Here is a 22676-nt window from a genome sequence, read left to right as displayed (position 1 = left end):
AATACCACTGGAGAAGACCACAGGAACTCTATTCGAGAGAGAGAGAGAGAGAGAGAGAAAGAGAGAGAGAGAGAGAGAGAGAGAGAGAGAGACTGACAGACAGACAGACACAGAGTTGGGGGATCCCCCACACCTACCCTTCTTCTAAGTATTTCAGTTGTCAAACTACCAACTCCACATATATGTAGATGTTTATACCTTCAAGCATCTGACATGCTGCTTGGGTTGAATACTCCCCAGGGAGTAGAAATTAGGTGCACACTGATCCACTGACCAGGGTAATTATCATCACCATCATAAAAGATAAGTTTGGTCCCTAAACATGCCAAAAGAGACTAAGTCTACTTAAAACTATTAGATGACTGTGACACCACAGGAGAAATGAAGATAAGGAGGAAGGGTCTCAAATAATCGTGACATTGTCATTATAAGATCCGACAAAACCACATGATGGGGTTTTTCGATCACATCTCTTAAAGGAAATATGTCAGGTCACCATGGACACGGAGGCTTGTGAATAATTGAATGGTCGTTCTTCATCCCAGTCATGGGCAACTCAGCGACGCACCTTCAAACCTGGGGACCAGTTGACAAGGACATGGAGAATGAAACCCTGTTTATCCAGACTGAATTTTCAGTGGAACTGTCTGGATTATCAAATTTCAAACTTAACGAATCATTGATACCTTTGTTTATATGAATATACATTCCTTGAATCATCATCACAAGAGCTAGGATTCCGGATGATTTAGAGAATGATGACGTACAATGAATTACGGATTATCTGTCCCACTTAGAGAACAGACTTTTAATGGCACAAAGTTTGAGTCTTTGGCAAGGAACTTGGTCCTGTGCACAGCACACAGGTCACAAATCAGGTGAAGTTAAACAACGTCGGTCACGGAGAGTAGGTGGATGGGTGACCATGTTAAGCAGCTTGACTCCTGAGAGTTTCTAGGGCTTCGGTCCTGCCCCACACTGAAGCACATGTACCACATGTGGTGTCTCCTTACGCAAGTGGCTTTGTTCGAAATGTACCTCTGTTCACCCAGCAGTGAGTGGGTACCCGGTAGGATGAGACGGTAATGTGGCTGTTTACCTTCTAGAGCCTCACAGGCAGGTTGGGCTGTATACTCCCCAGGGAGCTGAGAATGAAAATTGCGTGCTCACTGATCCATTGACTGGGGTAACAATAATGTAGCACTATGAGCATCCACTTGGTGAATGGAATCTGGCGCACACTGCAGTCTGATGTTCACATGATAAATGTGTGACCATCATGAACAATAAATGATGTCATATCATATATTTCACAACAATGAAGAACTCTAATATCATATGGCTTCAGCTGACCAATCGGCATCAATAATTGCTCAAATGCACATGTGCAAACATTACAAAGTTATTACACACAAAGTTATCTAAAATTCTGAACAGTTGGTTATATTTGATGCAATGGACTCGACACATCCTGGCCTTTCTGTGGTGTAAGCCTATATTGCATTCTGGCTTTTCTGTGGTGTAAGCCTTTATTGCATCCTGGCCTTTCTGTAGTGTAAGTCTTTATTGCATCCTGGCTTTTCTGTGGTGTAAGCCTTTATTGCATCCTGGCTTTTCTGTGGTGTAAGCCTTTCTTGCATCCTGGCCTTTTTGTGGTGTAAGCCTTTTTTGCATCTTGGCCTTTCTGTGGTGTAAGCCTTTATTGCATCCTGGCCTTTCTGTGGTGTAAGCCTTTATTGCATCCTGGCCTTTCTGTGGTGTAAGTCTTTATTGCATCCTGGCCTTTCTGTGGTGTAAGCCTTTAATGCATCCTGGCCTTTCTGTGGTGTAAGCCTTTATTACATCCTGGCCATACAGTGCCAGACATGAGCTAATACCATCTCCATTGCTCAACTGTGAACATATTAGTGTAAATCCTCAATTGGAAGATGCAACCCGAATATAGGCTCCAAACAAGAGGCAGAGTAAACTGCTTGCTGCGAAGGTCTCAATCAATTACTGGCCAATAATCAGACCGTAATCTAAGAATAACACAAATATTGAACTTTCCTTATTTTTGTCTGAGAGAGAATTCGTCCAAACTGAAAATGATAGCTGTCATAGATTCACCATCCTATACAGAAAGACAAAACAACTCAGCATCCATTACAATTTCTAAGACTGAATTATGAATTATTTCTTCTGTGATGTTCTGTGGCAAATTGGTATTGTGATGTGATTGATTTTGAAGTGTGGTTGGTATTGATCTGTATCGACATGATAGACCCAAGACAATTAAGAAAGATACTTAGAGGATAACCTTCGAGCAATGACGTAGTATTTGCCTTTGCTGGTGACTTTCAACATTATTTCACAAGGGGCAGATAATCCATATTTGAGAGTTGCAACATTATTTTATATATTACCAAAAGTCTTGTTTTCTGAGAAACTCACAAGTGGAGACTTTTACTAAGCTGGTTGTTGGAGCGATGTCACATACAACCAAATGTGATATCCTGAACAATGGAAGATGTCATCTTGAATTATCTCAGAAATTGCATTGATATGTCGCAATGTTTCTATGGAGTGCTTCTTGAACAATAAAACAACTGACATGAACTAGCAACAGCAGAAAATATAAAGTTGCATGACAATTACTAAAAAAAGTTGCACATATATCAGTAATCATGGTAATATATTAAGATAATGACAATAATACCATTAACACTTTTCACTATTTTTAACGGGGCGCTGGGGTAGCCTAGTAGTTAAAGCATTTGCTCATGACATCGAAGGCCCAGGTTTGATTCCCCATATGGATACAATCTGTAAAACCCATTTCTGGTGTCCCTTATCATGATATCACTGGAATATTGCCTAAAGAAGCAAAAAACCCAACTCACTCACTATCTCACCATTTTTAACTGAAATCAATACACCTACATGGGACTGAAAAGAAGCATGAATTATGCACCTTCATAGCGTACTTGGGTCTAGGTTATCTCGCTGGGATGGTCCTTACAGAGATAATCAGTGGGTCAGGCATGCAGCCCACCTATTGTCATAACTATCTTGCATGTTGTGTTGACATGAGAGACAATGTCAAACACATATGCTTACTCATCAATCATATGAATAGGTGAGGTGAAATGGGACCTAACATGGCGTTCAAGATTATTTCACTTATATAGTGACATGCATGTGTGTGTGTGTGGCTGCTTGTACTAGTCCGGACTGATGCTGGTATATAGTACCAGGACACTGAGACAGCATGCCACAGTCTAATATGAATACCCCATTCAGACATAGTAAACAGACTCCAACGTCCTTGTTTTATCTTCTTAGTGTACTGAGCAGGGTAATAACAAGTACCATATTTTTAAAGTCTCTCTGTATGACGCATTAGGTGAGGTGAGGTGAAATGGGGTTTAACGTTGCGTCCAAGATTATTGCACTTACATAGCGACGTGCAGGTACGTGTGTGTGTTTGTGTGGCTGCTTGTACTAGTCTGATGCCGATTTATGGTGCATGCTCACTGAGATACCATGCCGCAGTTTAACATGAATAACCCACTCAGACACAGTATACTGACTCCGAGCCGACCAGTCCTTGTTTTAGCCCATTAATGCTGAGCGCCAGACAGGGTAACAACAAGTACCATCTTTTAACGTCTTTTGGTATGACGCGGTCGGGGATCGAACCCCGGACCTTCCGCTCTCCGGGCGGACGCTCTACCACTTGACCACGGAGGCGGTCTATGACGCATTACAAAACATTACAATGTACACTTTCATACTAAGAAAAATAGTACAAGACTATGCAAAACCATGCATACACCTTGTAAGTTTGTTTACCTTTCAAAGTATACACTTTAAGTTATATATCTAAAACATCCTCTCCAGCAATTAAGTTTAGATTGATATGTATAATATTTGACAAAGTGTATTGCCATTAACCGGTGGATGACTGTACCGTTACAAGCTTACACAGTGACACTCATGTACTGTTATCATGTCTAAGATCAGACAAGGGTGTAACTGTTCATACATGAGAGATAAGACACAGCATACTCTCCGCTGGTTACTAACACAAGCTCCCAAGGTCAATTCTACACAAGTGTCAGTATGTATCCTGACTTCATCAATTGTCAATATTGGAACAGTTGCTGAAAAATTATAACAATTTTAACTTGATCCAGGGCAGGGGTAAAATATTCTTTCATTTGTCGACATTTAAAATGTACCAAAATTCAAGACACACATGCATGCGTGCACGCACGCACGTGCACACAAACACATGCTCACACACACACACGCATACACCCTTAGGCACGCACACAAACACAGAGAGAGAAACACACACGCACACAAACATGCACACACACACAGAGACACACAAACGCACACACACATGCACACACACACAAAGGCACTCACACAAACACACAGAGAAACACACACACTCACACAAACATGCACACACACACAGACACACACAATCACACACAATCACACACAAACAGAGAGAGAAACACACACACTTGCACACAAACACACACACTCATGCATACAAACACTAGCACACATACACACGCACACACACAAACATACACACACACACAGAGGTGTCGGGAAAAGGTAATTCTAAGCCCTGTTGAATCCTACAGATATATGAACGTAGAAACTTAAGCAAGCTTTGTTGAGACATCAGACAAGCCATAGGTTAACAAGACATTATGACGGCCAATAATTGCCAGCAGGGCAATCAATCGACACTAACGCCCTGATGGTATTACACAATCACGTCTTGAGCCGCATGCAATCCTGTTAGAGAGATGAAACATGTGGTCTCAGCTTCCACAGAAACTTAATGTCACGATAATGTTGACATATCAACCATCGCTGGTATCGGCGCCAATAACCACCAGCACGTTCAATAATGGATAGGCCTTTTCCCCTAGTGACTCATAACAGGTAACGAGCATTAGGTTATTTTGGGTTATCAAATAAAGAAATCTATTGTTGGGCTAACATTACTTGTTCATATATTGCCACATATCAAACGCGAGCAAGCATAAATGTGCACTCAAATTACGTGTAGCAGAGATGAAACTTGCCTTTGGAAAATATAACCATTATTAAATTACAAAAGTATTTTAAGGTAAGGTCAATTTTCTTCTTCTTGTATTTATGTATTTTCTTGGTCGATGACCTTAGATCATGAAGATGAAAGATGAAACATAAACACATATCATGACATTTGGAAATGTCAGCATTCGTTTTAGGTTCATTTTTACATCTAAAAGCTCTCTTGAAGTTTAGACAAAATAGACATAACAACACTTTAAAAAGAACCTTGTAAAAAATATATTTACTGTAGAAATAACGGCTGATATAACCGATCAGAAAAACTAGAGCCAATGTTTATCACATGAATTCTTATTTTAGATTTTGAAACAGCTTGATCAATGGTGACACATTGTTCTATGAACTGACAAGAGTGAGTGAGTGAGTTAGGTTTAACACCACTTTTAACAGTATTACAGTTATATCACGGCGTGTCAGCTTAATGTGGGAGGAAAGCCCGAAGTTATGCAGGTCTCGGACGTTTACCACTTCGGTGAAACCATGAGCACGGGTATGGTGCTGACAAACCTAGAAACATAATCGGGGCAAACTGGGATTCGAACCCACAATCATAGGTTTCTGGCATGCCCAAGGGATGCAACTCTGCACAGCGAATCGCAGCATCTTAGACGACTGGGTGACCTGTGCCCCTAGAACTGACAAGAACCAGATAGAATTACAATTACCTTGACCTATGTTTGTGCTACTTATCACTTTAGTTAGAACATAATAATAATAAAATTAATAATAATAATAATAATAATAATAATAATAATAATAATAATAATAATAATAATAAATGATAATAATAAGCTATTTATATTGTGCATATTTCCATCACTCAGGGGCATATTCAAAGCACTATTATTACCCTGGTCACTGAATCAGTGTGCACTCATTAATCATTCTCAACTCCCTGGGGAGTAAGCAACCTATGCTGCCTGTTAGATATACTGTTTGTTGCTTAACGCCACACTGGGCTGTATGATTCAGGCAGTAAATGAAGTATCTGGACCAGACAAACTAGTGATTGATGATGCAAGGAACAATCCTTGCCATTACGTTGAAACACAATCAACCAAGTCACCAAGCCTGACCACCTGACCCATATCCATGATATAGTGACCTATAGTATAGCTTCCTACGGGGACTTTCCTCACCAGGGCCCACTTGCACAAAGCGATCTTAGCCCTAAGATTATCGTAAGCCTATGTTAAAGTATGGGAGTTACGGTCATCTTAGCGTTAAGATCACATTGTGCAAGTGGGCCCAAGAATACCATGGAGTGAACTGACAAGAGGCTAACCCTATCAAACATGATTTAAGCAAACCAAAATATTTCCTCTTACTGTGAAAAACATTTTTTCTGAAACATGTCCCACTAAGGGGTGCCTTGTGTAAAAGCAGGACAAAGCCGTTCTCTGGGTCCTTGTATTTTATTCATACTGAAGACTCTAGACCCCAAATACCTTGGTTACATCTGTAATTGACTGGAATGAGCTAATGTAATCTTTAACTAATAAAAGCTGGGGAAACACAATGTGCTTTGTGTTCAACTGGCTGGCTGTTTGTCTAAAACAATGGGCTTGGCCAGGGCGTGAGTGATGTCAGCAGAGCATCTTGGGATATCTCACAGTTATTAACTAAGGATAGATACATATTTATAAACTTGTACATGTTGTAGGAAATGAACAAATCTTAAAAGGATAAAGGATATATGTGACACATAGAAATACTGTTTAATCAGGAATGTTTACAAACTCTTTTGATTGCAGATGGAAACGGATGATGATAATGTAAGTAAAAGTGTGTGTCTGACAGCTACTTTACAAATGTTGAACAATGCTTCTGTCTGAGGCACCATGCACAAAGACTACCTGGTACAGACATCTCAAAAGGATCAATAATAAAGGTAATTTACACAGGTGAGCTATATAACTTATAAACCCACCCTGAATATATCCCCTAAGATAAACAGACTTTCTGTTGTGTGTACTTAATTAGCATGGTTAGAGGTATTCAAACACAAACAAGGGCCATAATGTTCATCAATAAAACAAATCAACAAAATTAAAGCCATATCATCCTTGTCTGAAAAACGATTGATGTCAACATCTCAAAATAATGCTCTCCATCTGTTATGATTGATTCAGACAGAAACGGCTGCACTTTAGGCAAGCCTCAGGCTTGTGTTTCTGTTTCCGCCACAACAACGCAATACCATCATGCCATTGTCACCAGACTTGCAACATCTGCAGCAGGGTCGATGTCAAGATAAATCTATACACATATATGAATCTCAAAGTTGAGGAAATTAACTTATATCTCCATCACAGCTACTGTGAGTGAGTGAGTGAGTGAGTGAGTGAGTGAGTGAGTGAGTGAGTGAGTGAGTGAGTGAGTGAGTGAGTATGGTTTTACGCTGCTTTTAGCAATATTCCAGCAATATCACGGCGGGGGACACCAGAAATGGGCTTCACACATTGTACCCATGTTGGGAATCGAACCTGGGTCTTCGGCGTGACGCTTTAACCACTAGGCTACCCGACCGCCCCAGCTACTGGGAAGAGAAATCCTTAAACATATGAATTTTGATGTTAGAATCTGTGAAATGTTTACGATTATCTCATACGTGATGTTAGGGATCAGGTGTCCAGGTCTTCAAAGGTCCTGAAATTCAAGATTATTTCCTTTATACAGCACATGCATGCAAATGCTGCTATGGCTGCTATGGCTGCTATGGCTGCTGGTTTAATAGTGCTAGCCCACTGAGATACCATGCCGTAGTCCACCCAATCAAACACAGTGTACTGAAGAGTCCTTGTTCTAGCTCCTTAATGTCGACCGCCAGGCAGGGTAACAACAAGGGCCAACTTCTGGTATGATATTGCCAGGGGATCTAACCACTGAGTCACCCCAGGGTAGATGATCGACAGAATGATGGTCATAAGTATTCCCTGAAGCTTACTATTGCAAGTCTGGGCTAAACTATGGAAATTACGATCATATCAGTGCTAACACTATCACAAGTCCAAGTTGAACTATGGGAATATTGATCTAATTAGTTTATTTGTTTGTTTTTATGCAATTTTAAGCAATGTTCAAGCTATATGAGAGTGGTCTGTATATAATTCAGTCTGGACCAGACAATTCAGTAATTGACATTATGAGCATTAGGGCTGGGACGAGTCCGAATTTACTACCCGGGTACCCACCCCCCTATTACCCGACCATACCCAGGTACCCACTGTAGGTCTCAAGAGATAGGTACAAAATGTCCGATATTGGGCATGTTTTTACCATAGCACTGGCAAAACGTATTTAGATACATGTATTAAAAAAATCTGGTCATGCATACACTGAAGTTGACTCAAGTTATATATATTTATTCAAAGATGTGAAAAGTCAGAAGAAATGGGTGCATAGTCAGAAAGAAATGCAAACATTTGTGACTTGTAGTGTAACCATAGAGTTCTAGATATTTTTTGTCATTAAACAATATATCATATGACCAACCACGGGTCCGGGTAGTCCTGTGGGTACCCGGGTCCTACTCAGTACCCACCTGACCCGGGTACCTGAGTTACCCGTCCCAGCCTTAATGAGCATCGATCTACACAATTAGGATACAATGACATGAATAAACAAAGTCAGTGTGCCTGACCACCTGATCCCATTAGTTGCCTCTTTTGACAAGCATAGTTACCTCTTACGGGAAGTTGCTGAAGACCTATTCTCTATCTGCATTCATGGTGTCAGCCTCTAATTTGCCTGTTGGGTAACTGTACCCGAACAGCCCTGACAGGAAGATTGCTGTTCATGCTGTCAGCCTCTGGTTAGACTGGTCCTGGCAGACTGCAGGTAACTGTACCCGAACAGCCCTGACAGGAAGATTGCTGTTCATGCTGTCAGCCTCTGGTTAGACTGGCCCTGGCAGACTGCAGGTAACTGTACCCGAACAGCCCTGACAGGAAGATTGCTGTTCATGCTGTCAGCCTCTGGTTAGACTGGTCCTGGCAGACTGCAGGTAACTGTACCCGAACAGCCCTGACAGGAAGATTGCTGTTCATGCTGTCAGCCTCTGGTTAGACTGGTCCTGGCAGACTGCAGGTAACTGTACCCGAACAGCCCTGACAGGAAGATTGCTGTTCATGCTGTCATCCCCTTGTTTGCCTGGTCCTGGCAGACTGCAGGTAACTGTACCCGAACAGCCCTGACAGGAAGATTGCTGTTCATGCTGTCATCCCCTTGTTTGCCTGGTCCTGGCAGACTGCAGGTAACTGTACCCGAACAGCCCTGACAGGAAGATTGCTGTTCATGCTGTCATCCCCTGGTTTGCCTGGTCCTGGCAGACTGTAGGTAACTGTACCCGAACAGCCCTGACAGGAAGATTGCTGTTCATGCTGTCATCCCCTTGTTTGCCTGGTCCTGGCTTGTTTATTGTTATACAACAATATACATGAGAGGGGCATAAAACAACATTCACCCAATCCCATGAATGCACAGTGTTGTTTGTTTCCGCTGACTCTGACTTCGATGTTGTACTGGGAATGGATTCAGGACCCATGAGAGAAACACACCATGTCACGAACACAAAGCCAGGTCTACAAAGCCAGGTCATCCATATTGCATAATTCAAGTCTGCCTTCGGCACTGCATTCATCTGTCTGCACCTACATTGTGGGCCAATACTGCAGCACTAGACAGTGTTTATACATAGTTCATGATAAATGCCACAACTCCAGCCAAACTTTCTATTTCCCATTTAGCTAGATGTGATCCTTTATCACCACCAGATCAATATCAATCAATTTCATTTCTGCAAAGGTCAAAATAATTTGAATTCTTAAAAATAAGACCAAATCTACAAAAATATCTAATTCCCAAAACCTATTTTAAAAAATCTAACTCTAAGCTGTTTACTTTTGAATACAAATATAATAGGTGTTACTTATTCAAATTGATGATTCACAAAGATTATGAGCTGAAAGGATCCTTATAACTCCCTACAAGCCCCTGCAATCAGGGGAAACAGGAAATTCTGAAGATCTTAAATTTCTTTTTCCAGTTTCATTGAATTTGTATTTATTTAGCTTCTTCAGCAAGTTTAGTTTTTGTCTAACTTTGTTTACTTAGTTTGACAGTGTGACCATCAGGATGCTCACTTTTGTTAGTTTCTGTGATACACATTTTGTATTCTAATAAATAATGGTTTTATCAGTACCTTACTGAAGCACAATCAACATGATCAAGTGCTGTAAAATTCCTTAAAGGTGAAAAGTCATTCAACATGTTCAATATTGTTCCACAGGCTACATTCCCTTGTGAGACTATTTGCAAACATATAGCTGTAAAAAGAAAACTTGTTTTGTCTGGTCCACTTGTAGTCATATGAACATGTTTCAACACTTTCTGAATAATCATCACCTTCAAATATGTTCTGATACAAGGTAAGTTGTGCAGTGAACACATATACATCCTAAACATACCAAATATACCAGGAACAATAAATTATCTTTCTTTGGCCATAAGTATAAGCATGAACTATTAAACCTTAAACAAAGCAACCTCACTACCAACTTGGAACTTATGCCTACACATAAATATGAACTTATTTTGAAATAATATTTTTATTTTGAAAACATCTACTGTGTACAAGTGCAGAAATTCCGATGTTTGTAAGTTAAGAAAAATGTTTTAAAAATATATTCCTTGGGTAATATACATCATGATATATAAGGTAATCCAACATAAGGCAATATAAATGGAAATCTGACAATCAGATCAACGCCAACAGAACACTCTATTCTTGTTTCCTTTCTCAGAAAAATTCAAAAGACCTGTCTCCATGAGATAAAAATCAGCACTTGGCACAGAATCAATACAGCATTTCCACTTCAAAAGATTTCTTGCTCCTAGGGGGTAAATTTTGCGCGCCTAAGAACGTTATGCAATATTTATACAACATCCAATCTTGGGACCAAAAGTTTCTCACCCTTTACAGGAATAAATCTCACCCTTTACAGGAATAAATCTCACCCTTTACAAGAATAAATCTTTCCAGAAGCCACAACGAACATTTGTTTAACTGCAGAACAAACATTTTGCACCAGCATTTGGCTGAGCATTTAAGGACACACTTGTAATTTTTGAGTTTAGACATTGGCTGACCAAAAAAGTCTCGAACAGGAAGTAAATGAAATTGTTAAAAGTTATGTCATTTGTCTGTCCCCTCTTGTATTGATGGATTAGAAATAAAAGCACCTACAAAAATCCACACACACACACACACTTTAACATAGGCTTACAATAGTTGTAGCGCTAAGATCGCTTTGTACAAGTGTGCCCAGGACAAGTTCATCCATCCACTGTAATATATAAAGAGTGTAGCCTTATGTGTGCAGCCTTAGTCTCTATTAGGGTTGTCAGCGATACTGATGATCTAGTGTAGAATGCCTGACTGACCAAGAGATGTCAGTGAATATGTAGAGTATCTCGTACAAAGGACTGGATCACTTAATTTCATTATTGATATGTAATGATCTGTTTTGATTAATCGGATGATGAATTTGAGGGGTTATAACTGAATTAGTAAATTTGATTGTATATCACTTTTCTAAAATGTTTTCAGTTGAGCTAGAAATGAGTGAGTTAATATTGTTACAGGATGCATCAACTATATTCCATACACCATGACCATGGAGGATTAAATTATCAATCCTGGGCCACTTACACCAACCTTTGATAGCACAAGCAACCATCCACCTCAGTGGAGTATGATGACACACAACATGTGTGTGTGTTTGATTATCGCCACGCTCAGCATTATTCCAGCTATATGATGGCGACCTGTCAATAATCGTGTCTGGACAGCAATCCAGTGATTCAGCGAGTGAGTGAGTGAGTTGGGTTTACGCCGCTTTTAACAGCTTAATGTGGGAGGAAAGCCCGAAGTGATGCAGGTCTCAGATGTTTACCACTTCGGTGAAACCCGCGAGCACGGGTATGATGGCTGCCTATAAACAATCAAATCTGAGCAAGAATATCCAGAGATTAACATTATGAACACCACAGTTTTTGTCTGCAATACTCCTTTTTGTTTACCCCCATGGGGAGTCGGGGTTAGATTAGCAACCTATGCTGGTTGGAAGAAGCGACATAATGGATCAGGTGGTCTGGCTCAGTGACTTGGTTAATGGATTGTCATCGTATCCCAATGGTATGGCTCAAAATATCAATCACTGGTGGGGGTACGGGTGGCCCAGTCGTCTAAGGCGCTGCGATTCGCTGTGCAGAGTTGCATCCCTTGGGCAAAAATTGCTCACACTATCAATTACTGAATATCATGGTTCCTTAAAGATGTTAAATGTCAAACAAGAAACTTGATAAATCAGCACATTCGCATTGAATACACTATGCTTTAAACATGAGACACTGAGCACAGTGTATAAATGCGGTCAGGAGAAAAAAGGAAATCCAGATTATCACTGGCAGTATGATTTCTATACACCTTACATGCCACCTACAAAGTGTGTGTTTTCACATGACTTGGCTACAGTGTGCATCCCTTTTTTTCATCCTCATCAGGATCTGACACTGAATATGAGAGTTGACCTGCAATCTCTGTATCCCAGCAAACAGAACACCCAGCAACCAACTGGCTTGCTCCCATCATGTCAACATGACACAGGTGTCATTCAATATTTATCGGGCAATAAAACTCCCACAGCAAGCCGAAACTAACTGTCTATATGAATGTCGGCCACAGGTGAGGTAAGTAGTCATGGCATAGTCACAAACAAACACAGCCATTGATTGATTTCTTCATGGAAGCGAGACATGTCGGACAGAGTCCTACTATTTTCTGAGAAGTCATGCATACACTGCACAGCCTCACAGGTCTATTTTTAAATAGTTTGATGCATCAAATATTTTCAACGTAACAGCAATAAAAATACTTTCTCATCATCTTCACTTGTGCTAAACAACAGGTATATACCTATTTTTGGCATCCATTTTCAATTTTTATGCCTATTGAGCTCTAGGATACAGAATTACATGTCCCGAAAAACAACTAATATAAAATCTCTGTTGTGGGAATGAATGTCATATCTGACAGTCTGTGCCTCAGGGAGTGTGAGGTCATGTGACCTAAGTGTGTATTGGTTGTTTGAGGTTATGTGACATTATTTTGCCTTTTGTATTAGTTCTTTGGGGTCATGGGACTATGTGCTTTTTAAATTGGTCATGTGATTTACAAAAGTATCAATGATTGGCTGAGTGATTTGTAAATTAGTTTGTTTGTTGTTTAAGGCAATAATCCAGCTATATGAACACCACTTTCAAACTTACCTGAGTTAAGTGGAACATAGTCATAGCTGTATTAACTTGAATGAAAAATGGCTAGTCAGCAATTCTACACCAGTTGGTTCCAGACACATGTATTCATATATGTATTCATATGTGGCAGCGATAGAAACTAATAATTTTAACCCACTAGTCCTTGAAATGTTTCTTGTTTAACACTGCACTACACAATATTGAGTTTTACCAGACAATCCAGTGATTGATATCAAGAGCATCAATCTACACACTTAGGATACAAAGACAAGTCAGAGAGACTGACCATCTGATCCAATTAGTCTACAGCAAGCATGGGTTGAGGGTGACCTATTCTAACCCGGTTCGTTGGTTGGTTTGTTGTTTAACCCAACACTAAGAAATATTCCAGCTATATGACCGATGATAGCAGTCTGTAAATAATCTGGACCACACAATCCCGTGCTTGACATCATGAGCATTGATCTACACATTGGGATTGGATGACATGCATCAAGTAAGTCAGTGAGCCTGACCACTCGATCCTGTTAGTCGCCTCTTACGACAAGCATGGGTTGCTGAAAACCTATTCTCCACCTGGAACTTCACAGGTCTTGGCTGAGTGAGGTCATGTGACTTACATGTGCCTTGTGGATTGGCTGGAAGTTTCTTTCGGATCATAAGCAGGATGACAAACAGCACCAAAGGAATGAACAACTCGAACAGCAGCACAAACTGAAACAGCAAGAAAAATATTCAAAAACAACATCCGCAAACAGCAACATCATCTGGTCTTATACAACATGAGTGAAGGTCGTTTCCCACACCAGTCAGGAATATTACAGTTATACCATCATGACTGTAGTGCCCCTAGACTTGCACAAGTCTCTAAAGCAATAATTATCATTTAAAAATCATAATTTCTAGATAATATAAATAATAAGAATAGGTTGTCCCAATAAAAAAACTGGCATTCTTAGTATTGTCTGCTATCTAGACATGCCAAACATAAGGTAAAATTACTATTCATCCATGGACATATTATTCACTACAGCCTTGGAGCGAGGCTACAGTGCCCTTAGACTAACATTTAGTCTCTGAAATCTTATATTACACAATATCCTTCTTGACTCTAAAAATAAAAAAAGTCCCTATGCTGGAATAGAGCTAGCTTGAGCTGGCTAGACTTGCTTTTGTATGCATTTCTAGATTATTATTTTTTCATAAAATAAATATATTCCACGGTCAGGGTGCAGGACTACAGTGCCCTGTAAATAACTAGGTCTGGGTCTGGGCTGGGCCAGTGAAGGTTTCATCAGCACAATCCATCTGACACTATCCACAAGGTCAGACATCAGATCCACACAGTGCTCCACAAGCATGAGGTGGTGGGGACCTATTCTGACCTGGATTGATTGTTTGTTTATTAAACAGCATACTCACCAATATTCCACCTACATCACAACAGTATATATTCAAGTTTGAACCATACAATCTGGTGATTGACATTATGAGCATCGATCTATACAAATGGGATACAATGACATGCATCAACCAAATAAGTGAGCGTGACCAATTCAAAGTTGGGTCTACATGGGACTTCTAACCTGAATTTAGGTTAAAATAAAAAAATATCTGTGACAATTTACAGTGACCTAGTTATAGAAAAAGATTGGGTGGGTAGTCCAACAAAAATGAAACAAATATATCCAATACAGCCCATGCAAGTCTATAATAGTGGGCAAGTCAAATCTGATGCAGTTTCTGAGAATGAAGAGAGTTTCTTTTTATAATATTGCATTAAGACAGTTCAACAACTGTTTACTTCATTTAAGAGACGAGATGTAATAATCCTTCAGCTTCATGTTACTAAAGCTCATCTTATTATTTCTGTACAAAAACATTTTTCAAAAACAATTGCATAACATCTACAACATGTACAAGGGGAAGACGGTGACTGTGGTCATATACATTTCTGCACAATATACATTTTCAGTGTATCCACATTAAATTACACATTGTTACATTGTTACACGTCTCCATGATTGACGTTAATCAATAACTCATCAGCAAACCCTGTAACAGTGAGTGAGTGAGTGAGTTGGGTTTAATGCCGCTTTTAACAGTATTCCAGTTATATTGCGGTGTGTCAGCTTAATGTGGGAGGAAAGCCCGAAGTGATGCAGGTCTCAGACGTTCACCCCTTCGGTGAAACCCACGAGCACGGGTATGGTGCTGACAAACCTAGGAACATAATCAGGGCGAACTGGGATTCGAACCCACAATCATAGGTTTCTGGGGTGCCCAAGGGACGCAACTCTGCACAGCGAATTGCGGCGCCTTAGATGACTGGGCCCCCTACCCTGTAACAACATGTAATGATCAAACATTATCATGATTACAGAATCACTTATATTATAAATTTCTATACCGCACTTATCCATGTTATTCAGGTACTAATATCTGCTCAAATGTGTTTTATTTGTTCCTGACCAGTGGGTCCATTTGTCATGTTTGTCTTCCAGTTATCATTCTCAACTCCCTGGGATGTATACATCATGCTAATTGATTGAGAAATTGGTTATTTTAAATTCCATAGTTCACAATTGAGAATATATCATGTAAACATGGAAATGATCACACAACCATTCACTAAATTCATACAACTAAACACAATTAGCATGATAAGGTTTAACACTATAATGATCCATGAAGATCTGGGTTAGAATAGGTCTTCAGCAACCCATGCTTGCAGTAAGAGGCGACTTATAATGCTTGTCGTAAGAGGAGACTAACGGGATCGGGTGGTCAGGCTCGCTGACTTGGTTGATGCATGTCATCAATCCCAATTGCGTGGATCGATGCTCATGATATCAATCACTGGATTGTCTGGTCCAGACTCGATTATTTACAGACCGCCGGCATATAGCTGGAATATTGCTGAGTGCGGCGTTAAACAACAAACCAACCAACCGGGTTAGAATAGGTCACCCTCAACCCATGCTTGCTGTAGAAGTCGACTAACTGGATCAGGTGGACAGGCTCTCTGACTTGTCTTTGTATCCTAAGTGTGTAGATTGATGCTCATGATATCAATCACTGGATTGTCTGGTAAAACTCAATTATTTACAGACACCCATCTAGCTGGAATATTGTGTAATGCAGTGCTAAACAAGAAACATTACAAGGACTAGTGGGCTACAATTATTAGTTTCTATCACTGCCACATATGAATATATGTATCTGGAACCAACTGGTGTAGAATTGCTGACTAGCCATTTTTCATTCAAGCTAATACAGCTATGACTATGTTCCACTTAACTCAGGTAAGTATGAAAGTGGTGTTCACATAAGCATTAAAACACGTACAATCATCCTAAAGAAATTTTGCAAAATTCAATTGCACGTTTACAGCTTGGCCTTGTTACACAGGATCTAGTTCACAATAAATAATGGCCACAGCATGGAGAAACTACATTTCTATCTCCATGCAAAATTTGATGAGTCACACGCTCAATAGAACCATCCCATCAATCTTCAATCTTTCGCGTTTCTATGGCAACCTTTACAACGAGGCAGCAGAGACAGGCAAGTTTTTGGCTCAAGTTTGGGGTGCAAACATTTCAATTTCAGAAGTGCGACAGTGGAAAATCTCACCAACACCTCGAAAGAACGCCTTGTAGAATCAATAACGAATATAGCTAGTTCAGAAAGTTAAAAACTTGAATTAGATTTCCAAAAGGGGCAGCAAGTCTTAGGCCCAGAGTAACAAATACAATTATCATGATTATAGGTAAAATGATAACATGAGAAAACCGTGAAGATATAATTGCAAATTCAATAGTTTTCTTTTTATGAATGTTGGCCAGTATCAAATTTCATTCAACATGTTCAAGTGATTAATGTCTTCTTTCTGTTTGGGTGATAATCAGATAAGGACTTGGAAAAAAAAATGTTTTGTGCTGTTCGTCACTGTCATCAAAACCTGAACCTGCATAAGCCTTTTTTTTCAGAATGATCAATAACACATGCTTTCATTTGGAAGAAATCTGGTTTAAACATTAATCCACCAAATGTCAAGGCTGTCTGGATTTTAACTGCACTGTTATCTCACAGGTCTTTCAGGGGAGTCACAATTTGCTGTGCAGAGTTACCTCCCTTCTTTGCCAGTATCGCAAGGTCCTCAGCACATGACACCTTTGTTACATTCCAGGTAACATTTCTGCAACCAGTGTGGTAACGGCCATTACACAAATCATGAAATTTGCCCTCCAAATGTAGTGACATTCATTTTTTTGTGTATGTCTCTTAATACAATTCTAGTGAGTTGGGAAAAAGGTTTTTGAATGACTTACTATTTCCCAGATGAAGTTACATTTGTTTGTCTAATTAGATTGGACTGAGATTGCAGACCAACAAAAAGCACCCAACTTTCACCTTACGTTCTTACGACACCAACACAGGATAGTTGAAATTAAATGGGAATTTAAATTGACAAACAAAGAAAATATTTTAGCTTTTGGAAGAGTACTCAGAGTGACAACAGTCGTCACCTGTTTGTAAACAAACAGTCGGTTCAACTCCATGCATGGTTGTGCCTGTCACAGTGGCAGTATAGAGAACTCCGCGAACAGGCTTTCGCTGTGGGGAGCCTGCCAGCATCGAAAGATTCACCCCCATTATGACTCATAATTGCTCCATCAGCACCACACCAACAGTGTTAAACGTTTAAGACCTACGACACATTGGTCCTTCCTCCCACACACTATCATATAATTGAAAATATTGCTCAAAGTGGCATCCAACCAGATCAACTTTTCCCCATTGCAGATGTGTCCTTTCCTAATTAAGAACTCCAAAGAAAACCTAAAATAATTTTATCTTAGATAAAGAAAATTGGCTTCGGCCACAGAAGGAAGTGGCCAAATAATTAGGAAGCTCTCGATGAGATCGCTGCAGGTTGTTGAGGAGAAGGATAAGCTTGAAAAAGTCAGTCGGCTTTTATATAGTAAGAAAACCCAAAGAGGGCCCCAGCTGCAAGGATATCGGTTGTGGATACATTGTACTGTTAAGTGCCTCTGTGATTAGGTTATTGGCTTCAAGGTGACCTGACAAGAACCTCCAGAAATTCTTTGTCATCTGTCATCTTGTAAAAACACTTTTCACACTCAACTATCTACCACTAAACATTGAGAAGGAATTCAACCTCTGTCATCTGTCATCTTGTAAAAACATTTCTCACACGCAACTGTCTACCACTAAACATTGAGAAAGAATTCTTAAGTATGTTTATACATTTGAGAGAGGGAATTATTCATGACAATTTAAACAATCTTATTTGAACAATTTGTCTTGTTTCTGAAGTGGCATCATAATTTACTGTGCATACTAAAAGTATATATACATGTTTACTCATTTCCTGAGTCAATGTTATGGCGTTCGGTATGGGACCATCTTCTTCTATCTTCTTAGCAATAAGATTTTAGAAGGGGCGGTCGGGTAGCCTAGTTGTTAAAGCGTTAGCTCGTCACGCCGAAGACCCGGGTTCGATTCCCGACATGGGTACCATGTGTGAAGCCCATTTCTGGTGTCCACCACCAGGATATTGCTGGAATATTGCTAAAAGCGGGGTAAAACCATACTCACTCACTCACTTACTAAGATTTTAGAGTGAGTTTTTTGCAATATTCAAGCACTATCACGGTGGGGGACACCGGAAATTGGCTTCACACATTTAACCCATGAGGGGAATCGAACCCCGGCCTTCAGTGTGACGAGCAAATTCTTTAACCACTAGGCTTCCCTACTACTTTATGAAGAAACGTAACATTGCAACAATGAATGACATCACAGTTGTTGTTCACTACACTAGACATGAAGGTAAAATGCTTCAAGAGCATACTGGTAGAGGTGAGGTGAGGTGAGGTGAGGTGAGGTGAGGTGAGGTGAGGTGAGGTGAGGTGAGACGAGGTGAGACGAGGTGAGTACTAGTCCAGATCAATTTTGTTTTTTCAGACACCATGACACAGTTTACATAATACACCACTCAGACACAGAATACTGACACCGAGCCGACCAGTCCTTGTATTATCTGCTTAATGTTTAGCGCCAGACAGGGAAACACCAAGAACCAATGACTGTCTTTTGCTATGATGCGGCCAAGGGTCGAACCACTGACGTTCCGCCCTCTGGTCAGACATTCTATCCACTACACCACAGAGGCGGTCATCCCAGCAGTGACAACAAGGATGGGTTTCACATATTGACCCCATGGGCGAATATTCCTAGTCAGGGTGACCAGCAACTGCTTTAACCACTGGGCTCCCCCACCGCCTTCAAAACGATTGATACAAGAATGTGTTTTTTACTTTTTTTGATTCATTAGTTGAAGTTGTTACTGTAAATGTGTTTACAAATTCAAAGAACAACAAGTATTTGTCACAGAGTGACGAAATATCCCCCGCCATATACACCATAGTACCAAATATGAAGACAATCCAGCGATTAGTTCTTGAGATATTGTGGCAACACCGTTTTCCAACTCCAAAAGCAGATTTGCCTGCTGTGACCTTGAAAATGGGATCAAGGTCACCAAATCTGACAGGTGTATGCGGTGTCTGTATATACACTATAGTTCCAAATATGAAGACAATCCAGCGATTAGTTCTTGAGATATCGCGGCAACACCGTTTTCAAACTCTAAAAGCAGATTTGCCTGCTGTGACCTTGAAAATGGGATCAAGGTCACCAAAACCGACTGGTGTCTGCAGAGTCTGTATATACACCATAGTTCCAAATATGAAGACAATCCAGTGTTTAGTTCTTGAGATATCGCGGCAACACCGTTTTCCAACTCCAAAAGCAGATTTGCCTGCTGTGACCTTGAAAATGGGGTCAAGGTCACCAAAACCGACTGGTGTCTGCGGTGTCTGTATATACACCATAGTTCCAAATATGAAGACAATCCAGTGTTTAGTTCTTGAGATATCGCGGCAACACCGTTTTCCAACTCTAAAAGCAGATTTGTCTGCTGTGACCTTGAAAATGGGATCAAGGTCACCAAAACCGACTGGTGTCTGCGGAGTCTGTATATACACCATAGTTCCAAATATGAAGACAATCCAGTGTTTAGTTCTTGAGATATCGCGGCAACACCGTTTTCCAACTCTAAAAGCAGATTTGTCTGCTGTGACCTTGAAAATGGGATCAAGGTCACCAAAACCGACTGGTGTCTGCGGAGTCTGTATATACACCATAGTTCCAAATATGAAGACAATCCAGTGTTTAGTTCTTGAGATATCGCGGCAACACTGTTTTCCAACTCCAAAAGCAGATATGCCTGCTGTGACCTTTAAAATGGGGTCAAGGTCACCAAAACTGACTGGTGTCTGCGGAGTCTGTATATACACCATAGTTCCAAATATGAAGACAATCCAGTGTTTAGTTCTTGAGATATCGCGGCAACAAACAGGTGGGACGTACGGACGGACGGACGTACGGACGGTCGTGAATACTATATCCCCCGCTTCGCGCTTTCGCGCGGCGGGGGATAATAACAGCAAATTAGAGACTGAAAGATAATGGTTTCATGCAGAAATAATTTTTAGCTGTACAGATTTGGCAGGAAACAAACTGCCAAACTTGTTTGAGACAGTCCAAATTGTTTCCATGGAAACACAAGAGATGTTAAAAAAAATAAAAAATAAAAAATATGAACAGGTAATAATTGAGCACATGGTCATTGCACATGTATAGTTTCATGCAGAAATATTCATCAGTGTGAGAGTTATGGCTCAGAAATGAAGGCTTGAATTGTTTGAGACAAAATTATTTCCATGGAAATTAAGAAAGATTTCAAAATAGCAAAAGGCACCAGTTAAGATGAGCAATGCACATGCCAAGATTTGTTGAAAAATGTTATGGCCCAGAAATGAGTCCTACCCCTGTTTGAAACCAAAGACGTATATACGTCTTTGTTGAAACCTAACCTAAGTGGAAATTGTTTCCATGAAAACGTAACATATAATTTGAATAAAAATTATATAGCAAAAGACACCAGTTCAGCTGACGAATAGTTGAAAATGAATACATTAACAGATATGATATCCAATGAACCTGTCACTTGACCTCAATTAGGTAGCTACAATTCCTATCATTGTCAACAATTAATGTATGTGCAATCAGAAAGGACTGAAAATCATAGTAAAAAATATTTCATCATAGCATTACCATGGTAACAACACTTATCAAAGCAGTCATACTTTCTCAACAGGAGAACAGTCAGGGGTCTTTAAACATTGCAGGTTACCATGGTTACATGTCAAAGTCAATAGACAATTCAAGATAACCAGGACATATTTGACCTTGTTCTAAAATTAAACAAATGATTTAACTTAATACTTTACGGCCTCCTGCCATAATTATTGTGTGTTTTACTATGCATTGTACATTCATGAACCAACAACCCTATTTGTTTTCAGTATCTTTACGATGAACATACAAGGAAGTATTTGTTTGTTGTTGATAGTAGTCATCATAATACACAGACCTAATGCATTGGTGGATAGTTAGTGAATTCTGTATTTAATAGTTCATGAGGTGTTTTTTTATATTACCATGAATTCTTACATTATGGATCCGACAAAAAACAACATCAATGTGAAAAAATGAATATGTGAGCTGTTTCTTATTAACGTGTTTACTGTTGATTTTGAACATTATTTCAGTTACATAACGACATGTCAGCTTTATCATGTTTGTGTGGAAGAAATAATTAAAGCCTAAAGCAATCTATTGCTGGAATTTTGCCCAAAGCGGCATAAAACTACACTGACTGACTCAGTCATTATGATCATTATGATCATGAGCATTGAAGACCCGGGTTAGACTAGGTCTTCAGCAACCCATGCTTGCCGTAAATAGTGACTATGTATGTTGTAAGAGGCAACTAATGGGATCAGGTGGTCAGACTCACTGACCTGGTTGATTCATGTCATTGTAGCCCAGTTGCGTAAGTCGCTGTAGAAACTGGGCACCCCATGACTCCAAAACACAATAAGGAGATATCAAACTATAGTATGCATATAGGTGTTATATGACAATATTTTTTTTCATGTAATGCGTCACAGCAGACATGCATACTTCACGACTACCATTACAAATAGAATAGGGATTGCCTACAGCCCCCATGACAACTGTGTCGCAAAGCCAATGTTTCATCTATACAGGAACATTTAGAAATATCTGTAATC

At 39.9% G+C, this 22676-nt stretch overlaps 1 protein-coding gene across 3 annotated transcripts in view; it reads right to left on the bottom strand.

Moving 5' to 3' along the window:
• The window catches only part of LOC124142830 (ATP-binding cassette sub-family A member 2-like), a 94161-nt gene that overhangs the window by 59684 nt on the left and 11801 nt on the right, over window positions 1-22676 (bottom strand). For all 3 annotated transcript variants that reach the window (XR_007219379.1, XM_046511520.2, XM_046511519.2), the window contains exon 2: window positions 14067-14160. Coding sequence is in view for 2 of the 3 variants with exons in the window: in XM_046511520.2 (XP_046367476.2) it covers window positions 14067-14160 (94 nt within the window). In the remaining variant the exon portion in view is untranslated. The remainder of the gene's footprint in view (window positions 1-14066; window positions 14161-22676) is intronic.

The sequence above is a fragment of the Haliotis rufescens genome, unplaced genomic scaffold (genome assembly GCF_023055435.1).
Source record: "Haliotis rufescens isolate VD_foot unplaced genomic scaffold, xgHalRufe1.0.p SCAF_8, whole genome shotgun sequence".
In the NCBI taxonomy this organism is placed as follows: domain Eukaryota; kingdom Metazoa; phylum Mollusca; class Gastropoda; order Lepetellida; family Haliotidae; genus Haliotis; species Haliotis rufescens.
The sequence above is the reverse complement of the archived record's forward strand: the minus strand, read 5'-3'. Positions and strand labels throughout refer to the sequence as shown.